This window comes from Dasypus novemcinctus, chromosome 18 (assembly GCF_030445035.2).
Source record: "Dasypus novemcinctus isolate mDasNov1 chromosome 18, mDasNov1.1.hap2, whole genome shotgun sequence".
NCBI lineage: Eukaryota > Metazoa > Chordata > Mammalia > Cingulata > Dasypodidae > Dasypus > Dasypus novemcinctus.
Window position 1 is genome coordinate 14485363 of NC_080690.1, and position 16870 is coordinate 14502232.

At 41.3% G+C, this 16870-nt stretch overlaps 1 protein-coding gene across 9 annotated transcripts in view; it reads right to left on the reverse strand.

Moving 5' to 3' along the window:
* Nucleotides 1-16870, reverse strand: part of LOC105746873 (zinc finger protein 1 homolog) — a 60229-nt gene that overhangs the window by 33442 nt on the left and 9917 nt on the right. For 5 of the 9 annotated variants that reach the window (XM_071209059.1, XM_071209054.1, XM_071209058.1 and 2 more), the window contains 3 exons: nucleotides 15906-15971; nucleotides 15676-15734; nucleotides 12806-12858 (listed from right to left, as the gene is read on the reverse strand). In XM_071209059.1, coding sequence (XP_071065160.1) covers nucleotides 12806-12858; nucleotides 15676-15734; nucleotides 15906-15971 — 178 coding nt within the window. The remainder of the gene's footprint in view (nucleotides 1-12805; nucleotides 12859-15675; nucleotides 15735-15905; nucleotides 15972-16870) is intronic. The other 4 variants (XM_071209055.1, XM_071209056.1, XM_071209060.1 and 1 more) reach the window with 3 other exon arrangements.

Consider the following 16870-nt stretch of genomic DNA (forward strand, 5'->3'; position numbering starts at 1 on the left):
CAATTTTTCAGATGACATGATCCTATATCCAGAAAATCCTGAAAAATACACAACAAAGCTCCTAGAGCTAAAAATTTCAGCAAAGTGGCAGGGTACAGATCAACACTCAAAATCAGCATTGTTTCTACACTCTAGCAATGGACAAAATAGAAGAAGAAATTAGAAAAAAATTCCACTTAAAACAGCAACTAAAAAGATTAAATATCTAGGAGTAAATCTAACCAAAGGATGTAAAGGAATTGTACAAAGAAAACTACCAAACATTGCTAAAAGAAAAAAGAACTAAGTAAATGAAAGGACATTCTGTGTTCATGGATTGGAAGACAAAATACTGTTAAATGTCAATTCTATAGAAAGCAATTTACAGATTCAACAAAATCCTAATCAAAATTCCAAAAACCTTTTTTGTAAAAATGGGAAAACCAAACATCAAATTAATATGAAAATGTAAGTGGCCCCAAATAGCCAAAGCCATCTTGAAAAAGAAGAACGAAGTTGGATGACTCAAATTTCCTAATCTTAAAACTTATTACAAAGCCACAGTAATCAAAACAACATTGTGTAGGGAAGTGGTTGTGGCTCAACTGATAGAGCGTCCACCTACCATATGGAGGGTCTGGGGTTTGAAACCAAGGGCCTCCTGACCCGTGTGGCGAGCTGGCCCATGTAGTGCTGGGTGCGCAAGGAGTGCCGTGCCACACAGGGGAGTCCCCTGTGGAGGGGTGCCCTACACACAAGGAATGCGCCCCACAAGGAGAGCCGCACTGCGTGAAAAAAGCACAGCCTGCCCAGGAGTGGTGCCACACACATGGAGAGCAGATGCAGCATGGAGAGCAGATGCAGTAAGATGATGCAACAACCACAAAAAAGCAACACAGTTTCCCGGTGCCGCATGACAAGAGTGCAATCGGACCCAGAACACATAGTGACTGGACAGAGAGCAGACACCGGGGGGGGGGGGGGGGGGGGTAGGGGAAATAAATAAGTAAATTAAAACAAAACAAAAAACCCTAGCATGGTACAGGCACAAGGACAGACATATAGACCAATGGAACTGAAATGAGAACTAAGAAATCAACCTTCACATTTACAGTCAACTTATTTTTGACAAAGGGATAAATACCATTCCATTAGGAAAGAACAGTCTCTTCAAGAAATGATACTGTGAAAACCAGATCTCCATGTGCAAAAGAATGAAGGTAGACCTCTCCCTCATACCGTATACAAAAATAAACTCACAATGGGGATAAGCAGCAAGATGGCTGCAGAAGCAGCAGCTTCTGGAGACAGATTGTGCTACAGGGCATTTATTAATCACCCAGAGCTATCTAGAGCATCTGTTTGGGGGCCCCAGGAGAGCAGAACAGGAGACTGCTCATCTGCAGAGAAGATTCATGAGTAAAGTACTTCACGCTGTGGAGGCTGGTGCCCATACTCCACTGGAGGCACAAGGCTCCTCAGAAGCTATTCTGTGGCTGGAACTGGAAGCTCCATTTCCCAAAATGAGGGCGGGACGAGACAGCTGGGCATCAACTTCAACTACTGATGAAGAAATTCGGCTGACTGAAGTATGATTCTAAGAACAACTAAAGTTTGAACCTGTTCAAATCAGAAAGAGGCCAACAGCTGCCATTTTTTAAAAAATTTCTCTCTCCTTCCCCCCCTCCCCCACCCCAGTTGTCTGTTCTCTGTGTCCATTTGCTGCGTGTTCTTCTTTTTGTCCACTTCTGTTGTTGTCAGCGGCACGGGAATCTGTGTCTCTTTTTGTTGCGTCACCTTGCTGCGTCAGCTCTCCGTGTGTATGGCACCATTCCTGGGCAAGCTGAACTTTCTTTCACGCTGGGTGGCTCTCCTTACAAGGCGCACTCCTTGCGTGTGGGGCTCCCCCATACAGGGGACACCGCTGCGTGGCACAGCACTCCCTGCACGCATCAGTGCTGCGCGTGGGCCAGCTCCACACGGGTCAAGGAGGCCCGGGGTTTGAACCACAGACCTCCCATGTGGTAGACGGACGCCTTATCCAATGGACCAAGTCCGATTCCCAATAACTGCCATTTTTAACTCTACCTCTAGCTTGAGGGGAAGTGGGGTGGACTGAAAATCACAGTGCTGGTGCTGACTGGCTTCTTTCCATCCAGATCGGACTGCAGCTCAAGCCAAAGCCCCAGGCCCACATCCTGCAGGGAGGAAGCTGGAGGAACCTGCACCAGCCTCTCCAGGAAACTACAGACCACACCACAGAGGCTTGTGATCAGCCTACTCCGGTGGTGCAAGCTGCCTCAGGAGTTATTCTGTGGCTAGAGTTGGAAGGTCCATTTCCCAAAAACAGGGGAGGAAGAAGTAGCTGGCCAAAGTATAATTCTAAGAACAGCTGAAGTTTGAACCTGTCCAATTCGGAAAGAGGCCAGTAGCCGCCATTTTGACTCTGCCCCCAGCATGAGTGGAAGCAGGGCTCACTGTAAATCACAGTGACAATAGGGACTGGTTTCATTCACCCAGATTGGCCTGCCCTAGCCTAGGTTCCAGCCCCACCTCTGGCAGGGACCTGCATCGGCCTCTCCAGGTAACTGCAATTGCATTTGACTGGCACAGCCTGAATAGCCAGACACCTGGGGCTCTACTCCTCCATCCCAATAAGACAGGAGAGGAGCTGTGTTTCCTCAGCTTCTTAGGGCAACCGCAAGTACTTTCAGCACACACAAACTAGTTTGTTGAGTGCCTTCAATTACACCTCCACCTCTCCAACCCCATAGGATAGGAGGGGGCTGGGGTTTCTTCAGCCTTTCTGGGAAACTGCAGGTGCTTTCAGCCTACACGGACTGAAGAGCTGGACACCTATAGCTCCACCCTTGCCCCTAAATAAGGTAGAAGGGGAGCTGTGTTTCCTCAGCCTTTTTGGGCAACAGCAGGCACTTTTGGCCTTCACAACTTGGACTGATGGGTAACTATAAATCCACCCCCTTTCCCAATTGGATTTGTGGGGATTGGGATATCCTCAGCCTCTCCAGACAATGGAGGGTATTCTTGGACTACAGGGACTGAACTGTTGGGCACCTGTGGCTTCAGCCCCAACACCAATAGAACAGGAGGGTGCTGGTGCTTCCTCAGCCTCTCCAGGCAACAGCAAGCACTTCTGGCTTACACGGACTGACCTGCTGGGTGTCAAGGGTTCTGTTCCCACCCCCTAAAGGCAGAAGGCATAGTACTCCCTCAGCCTCTCAGGGCAACAGCAGGTACATTAGGCCTACATGGATTAGATCATTGGCAGTCCAAAGGTCCATCCCCATCCATGGTAGGGAGAGGAGGGGCCAGTGCTATGTCAGTCTACCTGGGCAACTGTGGGCATTTTGGACCCACATGGCATAGATTGCTACCCATACCTGCAGCTCCATCTCCACCCCAGGCAGGGGAGGAAGGGACATGATACTTCATCAGTTTCTCCGGGAAACTACAAACAGTCTCAGTCTGCATGATTTGGATTACTACACACAGCTGTGGCTCTGTCGCTACTCCTGACAAAGGAGAGAGGTAGGAGAAGCTTCATCAGTCCCTGGTCCAAAGCGGGCAACCTGAGCGCCCACAGCTCACAGCACCAACTATATCCTCGGCTCCTACTACACAATCAGCAAGGGAGAAAAGGCAAGAAAGCCCTAAACTAAAGAGAGAAACTGCACCCAGAATCAATACATCTAGTAAGCCAGATGCCAAGACACTACAAAAAATTACAATCCATACCAAGGAACAGGAATAAATGGCCCGGTTAAAGGAACAAGATAAGCCTCCAGGTGACACAGAGGAGTTCAGACAACTGATCATAGAGGTTCAAACAAATCTCCTTAATAAATCCAACGAGATGGCTAAAGAGATTAAGGATATTTAGAAGACACTGAATAAGCACCAATAAGAATTTGAAAAACAGATCTTGGGAATGAAAGGTGCAACAGAAACACATACATAGAAAAACAGATCTTATGGGAATGAAAGGCAATAAAAGAAATAAAAAAAAAAACTGAAGTCAAATTAACAGTTTTGAGGAGGCAGAACAAAGGATTGGTGAGCTTGAAGACATGGCCTCCAAAAGCAAACATACAAAAGAACAAATGAAGAAAAGAATGGAAAAAATTGAACTAGGTCTCAGGGAACTAAATGACAGCAAGAGATATGCAAACATACATGTCATGGGTGTCCCAGGAGGAGAAGAGAAGGGAAAAGGGGCAGAAGGAATATCTGAAGAAATAATGGTAGAATATTTCCCAACCCTACTGAAGGACACAGGTACCTGTGGCCAAGAATCACAATGTACTCCCATCTAAATAAATCCGTACAGACCAACTCCGAGACACACAGTAATCAGAATGTTAAATGCCAAAGACAAAGACAGAACTTTGAGAGCAGCAAGAAAAAAGCCATGCATAACATACAAGGGATATCCAATAAGATTAAGTGTCGATTTCTCATCAGAAATCATGGAGGCAAGAAGGCAGTGGTATGACATATTTAAGATACTGCAAGAGAAAAATTTCCAGCCAAGAATCTTATATCCAGCAAGACTGAGGGCAAATTTAGAATATTTACAGATAAACAGAAACTGAGAGCTTTTATAACAAAAAGACTGGCTTTGCAAGAAATACTAAAGGGCATGCTACAGTCTGAAACAGAAGAAAAAAGAGGCTTGGATGAGAGTCTAGAAATGAAGACTATATCAGTAAAAGTAAATGAAAGTGTCAAAAGAGTAGTGAAAATAAAACATGACAGATATAACCCACAGGTCAAAATGAATATAATAAGAACTGCCTTTACAGTAACAATATTGAATGTTAATGGATTAAACTCCCCAATCAAAAGACACAGACGGGTGGAATGGGTAAGAAAATATGAGCCATCAATATGCTGCCTGCAAGAGACTCACCTTAGACCCAAGGCTACCAATAGATTGAAAGTGAAAGGCTGGAAAAAGATAATACATGGGGTAGCTATACTTATAACAGATGAAATAGACTTTAAAAGACACTAGTAATGAATAATCTGAGGATGAAATTAGGAAAAAAATTCCATTTACAATAGCAAGTAAAAGAATCAAATATTTCAGAATAAACTTAACCAAGGATGTAAAGCACTTGTATTCAGAAAACTATAATGCATTGTTAAAAGAAATAAAAAAGACTGAAATAATTGGAAGAACATTCTATGCTCATTGATTGGAAGACTAAAAATTATTAAGATGTCAATTCTACTCAAATTGATATATGGATTCAACATAATCCCGATAAAAATTCTGCCAGCAATTTTTTACAAAATGGAAAACACAATTATCAAATTTATTTGGAAGCGTAAGGGGTCACAAATAGCCAGAAACATCTTAAAAAGGTAAAGTGAAGTTGGAGGACATTTACTTCTGGACTTTAAATCATATTACCTATCCACAGTGGTAAAAACAGTAATGTACTGGCATAAAGGTAGACACATAGACTAATGGAACCGAATCGATGGTTCAGAAACAGACCCTCACATCTCTAGTCAAGTGATTTTTGATAAGCCTGTCAAACCCATCTAGCTCAGGCAGAACAGTCCATTCAAAAATGATGCTGGGAAAACTGGACATCCAATGCCAATAGAAAGAGGACGCCTACCTCACACCTTATACAAAAATTAACTCAAAATGGATTAAAAAACTAAATATAAATATAAATATAAAAGCAAGAACCATAAAGTTTCTAGAAGAAAATGCTGGAAAACATCTTCAAGACCTGGTGGTAGGTAGTGGATTCTTAAAGGAGATAAGAGGAGGGCTGAGAAGGACTAATGATGATACTTAGTATATGTAAAAGTTTTAATTAACTTTACTGTAAAAGTGTAGAAATTTATAGAGCTAATGGTAACACATTACAGTGAGTAACAGCTGCTTTAATGGGAATGTGGCTAGAAAGGATAGTCTAAGGATGTAAATGTCAATTGAAAGAAAGCTAGAGAATAACCTAGGGACTGACTAACACAGGGAACCCAGGAGTAGATGAGAATTATGGTTGATGGTACAGATGCAAGAGTGTCCTTTTGTAAGCTAGAGCAAATATAAATATGTTACTAGAATAAAAATTAAAAGAAAAAACAAAAGCCTAAGTTTCAATGAAGTGTTCATGACTTCAGGGTGGTGGTAATGTGGAGAAGCATGGGAAAAACACAACCGGAGTGATCTATGGACTGTGGCTAACAGCAATATTGTAATATTCTCACATCTATGCTAAAGATGTACTGTGTTGATAATGGGGGAGTACGGAAAAAGTATGCCAAATGTACTCTACAGACCGTGGTTGGTGCTAACAGTCTGATGGTATTTTTAACAAGTGTCTACGACAGCATGATTTGTTGATGAAAGGGTGTTGTATGGGAATTCTATATATGAGCATAATTGTTTTCTAAGTTCACAACTCCTTTAATAAAAATATATTAAAAAAAAAATAAAAGGGTGGGTTGGGGGGAAAATACACCAAATGTAAGATATGGACTATAGTAGTAAGATTTTGATGATATTCTTTCATAATTTGTTACAAATGTCCCACAACAGTGTAAGGTGTTGGTGGTGGGTTGATGTATGGTATGTGACCCCTATATGATGTTATGCATGTTTGTTTTCTAAGTTCACAACTTTTACTCTACACTTATTGTTTATGTAAGTTCATGTACAAATGATATACTTCAATAAAATTTTAAAAAAAGGAAAAAAGAAAAAACCCTCACAATGGATCAAAGCCCTAAATACAAGAGCCAGAATTATCAAACTCATAGAAGAAAACATAAGGAAGCATCTTCAGGACCTTGTGTTAGGCAATGGTTTCTAGACTTTACACCCAAAGCAGAAGCTATAAAATAAAAAACAGATAAATGGGACAGCATCAGAATTAAAAACATCTGAGCCTCAAAGGACTTTATCATGAAAGTAAAAAGATAACATACACAATGGAAGAAAATATTTGGAAACCACATATCTAATAATTATTTAGTATCTAAAATATTTAAAGAAATCCTTCAAGTCAACAACAAAAAGATGAACAACCGATTTTTTTAAAAATGTGTGAAAGACTTAAGTAGATATTTCCTCTAAGAAGATATACATATGGCCAAAAATTACATGAAAAGATGCTCAACATCATTAGTCATTAGGGAAATGCAAATCAAAACCTCAATGAGATAACATTTCATACCCACTAGAATGGCTACTATTAAAACAGAAAAATTTAAAGTGTTGAAGAGGATGTGGAAAAATAGGTATACTCATTCATTTCTGGTGGGAATGTAAAAGGTGCAGCTGCTGTGGAAGATAGTTTGGCACTTCAAAATACATATGCAAAAGAAATGAAAGCAAGGTCTCAAAACATATTTGCACACTGATGTTTATAGTGGCATTATTCACAATTTCCAGAAGATGGAAGCAATCCAAGTGTCTATCAACAGATGAATGGATAACCAAAACTGAGCTATACACACAGTCAAATAATATACAGATGTAAAAAAAAAAAAAAAAATGAAGTCCTGATACATGCAACTATATGGATGAACACTGAAGACATCATGTTGAGTGAAATAAGCCAGACACAAAACGAAAAATATTGCATGGTCTTGATATGAAATAATTAGAATAAACAAAGTCACTGTCAGCATCTAGGCTACCAGGGGACAGGGTGAGGGTAGGAAATAGGGAGTTATGGCTTAAAATATAGTTTCTATTTGGGATGATGGAAGAGTTTTGGTAATGGATGGTGGTGATGGTTGCACCACATTGTGAATGCAATTAACAGCACTAAACTATATACCTGAATGTGCTTAAAAGGGGAAATTTTGTATGGGAGGGGAAGCATAGAGAGACTGAGAGTGATTATTAAGGGGTAAAGCATTTCTGTATCTGTTTTTTATGTTTAGTATTATTATTACTGGGATAATGAAAATGCTCTAACAATGGCTGAAGTGATGAATGCACAACTCTGATTGTACACTTTGGACAGATTGAATGCTTTATTAATATGTATCAATAAATTGATTTTATTAAAATTTATTTATTGAGACCCACACATTCTATGGTCATGGCAGATGGAGTTCAGTGCCATGTCAGTTGGCCCTACTTTGGAGTTTGTGTTTCTGTGTGATGGAGCTGGACTCAGGTGTGATCTTTGTTCACAAGCCTCTCCTGTTACTTTTACGGACCTGTGGATGGTGCGGGGGCTTAGTGTATACCCAAGGGACCTGAATTTCTGGACTGTCCATGTGACAGCCAGGCCCTGAACCTCAACAGACTAGCAATTCCTACACTGTGGTTTATTGGACTTACCCCACTCAGCTTACATGGAGGTGAAGAAGGTCACCCACCACAACAGAGAGCCAAGAGTGCCTACAACTGAAAGCAGGAGAATTGCATCCATCATCCATATGGAATCTAAGGCCCCTCTTGATAAAGATGTGGAGTGGACACAACCATTCCAGGGTCCACAGGATGGAGGAATAGAGTATGGATTAGAGAGGACTTACTGATATTCTATTCATGAACTATTGTGATTAGTAATCGAAGAAAATGTAGCATTGATTTGGAGAAAGTGGCCATGGTAGCTGCTGAGGGTAGGGAGTGGGAAGCAGAGATGTGATCTGGGGGCATTTTCAGGACTTGGAACTGTCCTGGGTGGCACTGCAGGGACAGTTACTGGACATTGTATGTCTTCCCATGGCCCACTGGGTGGACTGGGGGAGAGTGTAAACTATAATGTGGACCATTGACCACGTGATGCAGCAATGCTCAGAGATGTATTCACCAAGTGCAATGAATGTCCCATGATGATGGAGGAGGTTGTTGTTATGGGAGGAGTGGGGTAAGGGGGCTGGGGGGTATATGGTGACCTCATATTTTTTTAAATGTAACATTAAAAAAATAAAGACAAAAAAATTTGTTTTAATTTATTTGTCTCCCCCCCCACACCCTTCCATTGCCTGCTCTCTGTGTCCATTTGCTGTATGCTCTTCTGTGTCTGCCTGTATTCTCATTAGGCAGCTCCGGCAAATGACCCTGGAACCTTCCACAGTGGGAGAGAGGCGATCATTCTCTTGTACCACCTCAGCTCCTTGGTCTGCTATATCTCTTATTGTCTCTCCTCTGTGCCTCTTGTTGCATCATCTTGCTGTGCCAGCTCTCCACAGAGGCCGGCACTCTTGCTCAAGGAGACACTCCCACAGTGGGCCAACTTGCCTTCATCACGATTCCCTGGGCATTGCACCCTGGACCTCCTATATGGTACATGGGAGCCCAACTGCTGGAGCCACATCTGTTTCCCTATTTACTTTTAAAAGATTTATTTATTTAATTCTTACCCTGCCCTCCAATGTCTGCTCTCTGTATCCATTCACTGTGTGCTCCTTTGTGTCTGCTTGTATTCTCATTAGGGGGCTCTAGGAATTGATCCTGGGACCTTCTGGAGTGGGAGAGAGGCAATTATTCTCTTGTGCCACCACAGTTCCCTGATCTGCTGCATCTTTTTTTTTTTTTTAATAAACTCTTTTTTTTAAAAAGATGTATTTATTTATTTCTCTCTCCCCCCTCACCCCGGTTGTCTGTTCTCTGTGTCTATTTGCTGTGTCTTCTTTGTCTGCTTCAGGGGCACGGGAATCTGTGTTTCTTTTTGTTGCGTCATCTTGTGTCAGCTCTCCGTGTGTGCGGCGCCATTTCTGGGCAGGCTGCACTTTCTTTCGTGCTGGGCGGCTCTCCTTACGGGGTGCACTCCTTGCGTGTGGGGCTCCCCTACGCAGGCAGGGCACTTCTTGCGCGCATCAGCACCGCGCATGGGCCAGCTGCACACGGGTCAAGGAGGTCTGAGATTTGAACCACAGACCTCCCATTTAGTAGACGGACGCCCTAACCACCGGGCCAAGTCCGCCACCATGCTGCATCTTATTGTCTCTCCTCTGTGTCTCTTTTCGCTGCATCATCTTGTTGTATCAGCTCTCTGTGTGGGTCACCACTCCTGCGCAGGGCAGCACTCCCACACAGGGCAGCACTCTTGCGCAGGCCAGCACTGCATGTGGGCCAGTTTGCCACATAGGCCAGATTGCCTTCACCAGGAGGCATCAAACCCTGGACCTCCTATATGGTAGATAGGAGTCCAACTGCTTAAGCCACATCCGTTTCCCAAAACTGATTTTAAAATGAGGAATTTTTGGTTCTAAATAGGGTACAAGAATAAAAGTTTGGGGAAGAGGACTTGGCTCAATGGATAGAGCATCCGCCTACCACATGGGAGGTCCAAGGTTCAAACCCAGGGCCTCCTGACCCATGTGATCAGCTGGCCCACGCGCAGTGCTGATGTGCGGAAGGAGTGCCGTGCCATGCAGGGGTCTTGTCTGTTTAGGGGAGCCCCAAGCACAAGGAGTGCACCTGTAAAGAGAGTAGACCCACGCAAAAGAAAGTCCAGTCTGCCCAGGAGTGGCACCACACACATGGAGCGCTGATGCAACAAGATCACGCAACAAAGAGAGACACAGTTTCCCGGTGCCGCTGACAAGAGTAGAAGTGGACACAGAAGAACACACAGCGAATGGACACAGAGAGCAGACAACTGGGAGGGGGGAGGGGAAAGAAAGAAATAAAAAATAAACCTTTAGGAAAAAAAGGATAAAATTTTTTTAAATTCATGAAACTGCATAAAAGAGAAGACTAGGTTAAATCATTGACTATAGTTAATAGGGCAATTATAAAAATGTGCAGGGAAGTGGATGGATGTGGCTCAAGCAGTTGGGCACCTGCCTACTGCATGGGAAGTCCCAAAATTGGTTCCCTGTGCCTCCTAAAGAAGATGAGCAAGACAGTGATCTGATATGACACAATGAGATGACGCAACAAGGAGACACGAAGAAACACAATGATAGACACAATAAGCAGGGAGTGGAGGTGACTCAAGCTTGGGTGCCTCTCTCCCAAATGGGAGGGCCTGAGTTTGGTTCCCAGTGCCTCCTAAAAAGTAGACAGCAGACACAGAGAGCACACAATGAACAGACAGAGCAGACAGTGAATGCAAAGAACAGTGGGTCAAGGGGAAGAAATACATAAAATAAACTTTAAAAAAATGTGCTTTCATCAATTATAACAAATGTTCCATACCAATGAAGGTGTTAATAAAAGCATGGGATATAAATCCCTGTATTTTATGCATGATTGTTCTGTAACTCACAAGTTCTCTAATAAATAAAAAAATCAACAAAGCTCAAGCAGAATAAACACACAAAAAATTATACATTGATACATCATACACAAACTGCTAAATGTCAGAGACAAAAACTAAGGTAGCAAGAAGAAAAAGATACATTACCTTCAGGGAATGACAATAAAAATGATGATTTATTTCTTAACAGAAATCACAGAAACCAGACAATAATGGAATGCCATTTTTAAAGCAATGAGAGAAAAAACAAAAAGACACACCCCAGTGAAAATGTATTTCAAAATTAAGGTAATATAAAGGTACATTCAGACAAAAGCTGAGAGAATTCCCTCCTGGTAGGTCTGAACTATAAAATATACTAGAAATAGTTCTTCAACTTAAAGAAAAGTAAAACCCCCAAAAAACACAGAAGTGAAAGAAATAATTAACAGCAGTTTCAGGATAAATAAATGGGTAAATATAAGACAATGAACAGTATTTAAAAGAGGAATGATTACTTAAAGCAAAATACTAGTAATGAATGGGGGGGTAAAACATGTAGAGTAAATTATCGAAAAATGGTGATTAAAAGGAAGGGGATGTGAATAGTAAGATATTTATAAGCTTCTTTCATTATACTGGAAACGGTATACTATTAATTTGAGGTAATCAGCAATTATACACTGTAATTCCTGGAGCAATCACTTTAAAATAAGAAAAGATACAAAGGAAAAAAGGCACAGATAGGACAAACGAAAACAAAGAATAAGATAACAGACTTAAAATCCAACTGCACCCGTAATTAAACTATTCATACATGAAATAATAACTCAATCAACAGGCAGAGTATATCAGAATGAATAAAAACCATCACCCAACTGCATGCCATTTAGAAGAAATATACCATAAATATAAGAACACAAGGAGGCTGAAACAAAAAGAATGAAAAAAGATATACCACAAAAACAAACTAAAAAAAGTCAGTATGACTATATGGATATCAGACAAGGATATTACCAGAGATAAAGTGGGACTTTTCCAAATGACAAAAAGGCCAATCTATCAGGAAGACAGAATAATCCTAAATGTTAGTAACATTGCTTCAAATCACATTAAGCAAAAACCTAAAATAAAGCTAGAATTCGGCAAATCCACCATTATAACTAGTTACAAATTAATTATCAGAACAGAACTAAGTCATTTCAGAAATGCAAATCTAAAAAAATTTACCCCTCATTCACCCTTTGTCAAGAGGCTATTCAAGAATGTACCCCAAAAAGATAAGAGTAATCCAAAAAGGACGAAGACATCGGAAGGGGTAATCAAGTTGTCATATCAGTACAAGAATGACCAGAGGAAATCCCTAGGAGGAGTTTGAAAGGAGAACACAGCATGGCAGTGATTCTCTCCTCTATGAAGGTGCTTCCAGTATAGACTGGAAAGGTGTGATTCAAAAGCAGGCATTTTGAGGGCTGTCATTATCGTACTGCCTTTTTTAACCCGAGCGCAGAAGGCTTGGTTGAGCCTGGCCCAGCTTCTTATATGGACTTGGTTTGGTTTCTCTTGAACATATGCTGATGACATCTGCCTCGTCGCTCCACATAGGCTGTCCTGGATCAGATAAGGATACTCACTGTATTCCACAGAAGTCTTCTGCTTTCCTCTACTCCTGAGAGTTGGCAGGTGACTAGTGAGATGAGAAGGAAAAAATACAGAGCAGCCCACTCCTTCTATTAATAATTATATTCTGTCAGACATTCAATACCTGATTCTCACTTGGACCCTGCCAGATTGCCCAAGTAGGTTGAGCCCTGTGTTTCCCAGGACTTACTCATGACCTTAACAATGACTTCTCCAAATGGGACTTTTGTAAACTCAGGAAAGGTGAAGCCAGGTGATGACTTAGAGACCCTATTCAGCTCATCTCCTGGAAGCCTTTGTCCAATAGTGGCAAAATTTCTGTACACAGCTAGATTTGTGTTTGCTTGAAAAGTATTACACATTGCTCCCTAGTAAGGCTGTATCACTTTATGCTACCACCGGCAACGCATGGGTGGTTTCTTCTTTCTAACACTCACCAAAGTAATTTGAAAAAAAGAGTTATTAAAACAAAAAACGTGGATTTGGCCCAATGGATAGGGCATATGCCTACCACATGGGAGGTCCAAGGTTCAAACCCAGGGCCTCATTACCCGTCTGATGAGCCAGCCCACATGCAGTGCTAATGTGCCCAAAGAGTGCCGTGCCGTGCAGGGGTGTCCCCCACATAGGGGAGCCCCAAGCGCAAAGAAGGCGCCCCGTAAGGAGAGCCGCCCAGCGCAAAAAAAGTGCAGCCTGCCCATGAATGGCGCTGCACACACGGAGAGCTGATGCCGCAAGATGATGCTTTTTGTTAAAAGAAACAGATTCCAGGTGCTGCTGACAAGAATACAGGTGGAAACAGAAGAACACGCAGCAAATGGACACAGAGAGCAGACAACTGGGGGGGGGAAGGGGAGAGAAATAAATAAAAAATAAATCTTTAAAAATAAATAAATAAAATATTTTAAAAAATTTAAAACAAAAAACTAAAAAAGATGGAAGCAACCCAAGTGTCCATCAACCAATGAATGGATAACCAAACTGTGGTATATACACACAAAGAAATAATATACACTTGAAAAAAAAATGAAGTCCTCATACATGCAACAATATGGATGAACCGTGAAGACATCAGGTTGCGTGAAATAAGCCAGATACAAAAGGACAAATATTGTATTCTCTTACTGATAAGGAAATAATTAGAATAAGCACATTCATAGAGTCAGAATCTAGAATCTAGATTACCCAGGGCTGGGTTGGGGTTAGGAAATGGGGAGTTAAGGCTTAAATTAGACAGAGCTTCTATGGGGTTGACTGCAAAATTCTGGAAATTGATGGTGATGGTAGCACAACTTTGTGAATATAATTAACAGCACTGAATTACATATGCAAATGTAGTTTAAAGAGGGGAAACTTTAGTTGTGTGTATGTTACTAGAATAAAAATTGAAAGAAAAAAACAAAAGGCTAAGTTTTGATGAAGTCTTTATGAGTGCATGAAAGGTCATCTGTTAGATCTCACATGTCTGGAAGGAAAAAACCTCCACCAATCAGAATGAAAGTTATGCAAAACAAGGCAATGTTAATTCCTATTTTAGTTTTTCAAATAAATTTTATATTGATTAAAGACGCATACACATAAGTGATAAAACCATTAAGAAAGCAAGGCAATGAGCAAGAAAAATGTCAAGACAATGACCACCTATCCACCTATGAGGAGAAATCAAGGAGAGAATGCATTATAAAGAGTAGGTATGGGAAATGGATGTGGCTCAAGCAGTTGGGCTCCCAATTATCATATAGTAGGTCCAGGGTTTGATGCTCAGGGCCTCCTGGTGAAGGCAAGCTGGCCCACATGGCAAGCTGGCCCATATGGAGTGCCACCCCACAGAGGGCAGGAGTGTCAGCCGACACAGCAAGATGATGCAACAAGAGACACAGAGGAGAGACAGTAAGAGATGTAGAACAGGGACTGAGGTGAAGCAAGAAATTAATGATCGCCTCTCTCCCACTCCAGAAGGTCCCAGGATTGGTTCTCGGAGCCTCATAATGAGAATATAAGCAGACACAGAAGAACACACAGCGAATGGACATAGAGAGCAGATAATGTGGGGGGTTGGGGGGGGACAGATATAAATAAATAAAATTTTTTTAAAAAAAAGAATGTAATGCTCTATTTCTTAGCCTAGGTGGGTACATGGGTGCCCATTTTATTATAATTCTTTTTAAGGTACACATATTTGTTATACATGTTATAACACTCCTTTGTATATGTGTCACAGTACACAATAAAAGAAAATGAGGAAAAAAAGAACAAAGAATCACTGAACTGATATTTTTTTGAGGATATACTGTTACATGATAAAAAGCACAGACACACAGAATAGCGTGATTAATATGCAAACTTACAGTAAACTGTATTTGTACTTGTGTAAATATGCATATATAAATATCTGAGAGCTACTCAAGATAGTAATGACAATGCTATCCCATGTGGGGATGGGGGAAATTTTAAGCACACATTCACATATTTGCTGAGTGCTTGAGCATCATGCTAAACTGATTAGAAAAATAGTATACACACTATTACCCCTGGCACTTCCACTGAAGCATGCTACATGAAACAGTCACAGACAAACTGATAACCTACTTAACTTGGGTTGTTTTTAGGGATGCTGTCTAAAACACCATCTTTATGAAGGCCTGTACCATTTGTTCAAAACTAAGGCTAAAGAACCACAGAATTGACATGTATAATCAATGCAATCACATAACTGTTTGTCCTGTAGCTACTTGTATGGACCAGTTATTCCTACCTCTTTTCTTTGAGATTTACTCATTTATAATTTTCTATTTAATTGTCTGCTCCCTTACAAACTTCCTCAAATGCATTGAGAGAGACTGAGGAATAAATAACAACTTACCTGGGATCTGTTCATGTTCTGTAGCTTTTGGGTAAAGGCAGAGAATTATGAAGACAGAACTGGAATAGAAGATAAAGGAGGACATTGTTATTAAAGATCTGACATGCTTCACAACTCCTCAAATTACCTGGTTAGAATTCCCTACACCACTTGGGAAAATCCAACCCCGTAGAATAGTCTCTTTATCTCTCTGGAAAAGGCAGTGAGGACCAAGCAGTGGCAGCACCCACCTATAGACTTGAGACTCTGGTGGGGTCATGAAAACACTGACGAGGAACTTTCTAAGAAGGCACAGTCTGGTAAAGGAAAACAAATACACACAAAACAAAAACAATAGCAACAATTAATTTGAGGGTTAATCTAAAAAGACAAAGAGTAGAACTAAAAGAACTGGAAAGTAAAACAAGATTTGAGCAAGGAGACCACAATTAAAACATTTTAAGTTCTTTGAATTTGCAATATTAAGTAATGTGTGCATATTAATAACTATTAGAGGAGGGGGAGGAGATGTGACTCAAGCAGTTGGGTGCCCCCTCCCAAATAGGAGGTTCTGGGTTTGGTTCCTGGTGCCTCCTAAAGAAGACAGACAGACAATGAGCAGACAGATGAGGAAGACATCTGGGGGTGGGGGGTGGTCTTAAAATAAAATAAAATAAAATACAAAAGGGAAATAGGTGTGGCTGAAGCAACTGGGCTCCCATCTACCAGACAGGAAGGAGGTCCAGGGTTCGATGCCCAGGGCCTCCTGGTGAGGGCAAGCTGGCCCACATGGCGAGCTAGCCCACATGGAGTGCCGGCCCACGTGGAGAGCTGGCACAGGCAAGATGATGCAACGAGACAAAGCAGAGAGAAAATAAGAAGACGTAGTAGAGCAGGAGAGCTAAGGTGGTGCAAGAGAGTAATTGCCTTCCTCCCACTCCAGAAGGTCCCAGGATTGGTTCCCGGAGCCGCCTAAGGAAAATACAAGCATATACAGAACACACAGTGAATGGACACAAAAAAAGCACACAATGGGGGGAGGGGAATGGGGAGGGGGCAAAAATTAAATAAATCTTAAAAATATTAAATAAAAATATTAAAAAATAAATTATTAGGAGAATGAATGAAAGGATATACTTCTAGAAGAGGAAAAAGAGGAAATATATGAATCAAGCAGAAATGGATAAAGGAACAAAGGAAAAAAATTACGGCCATT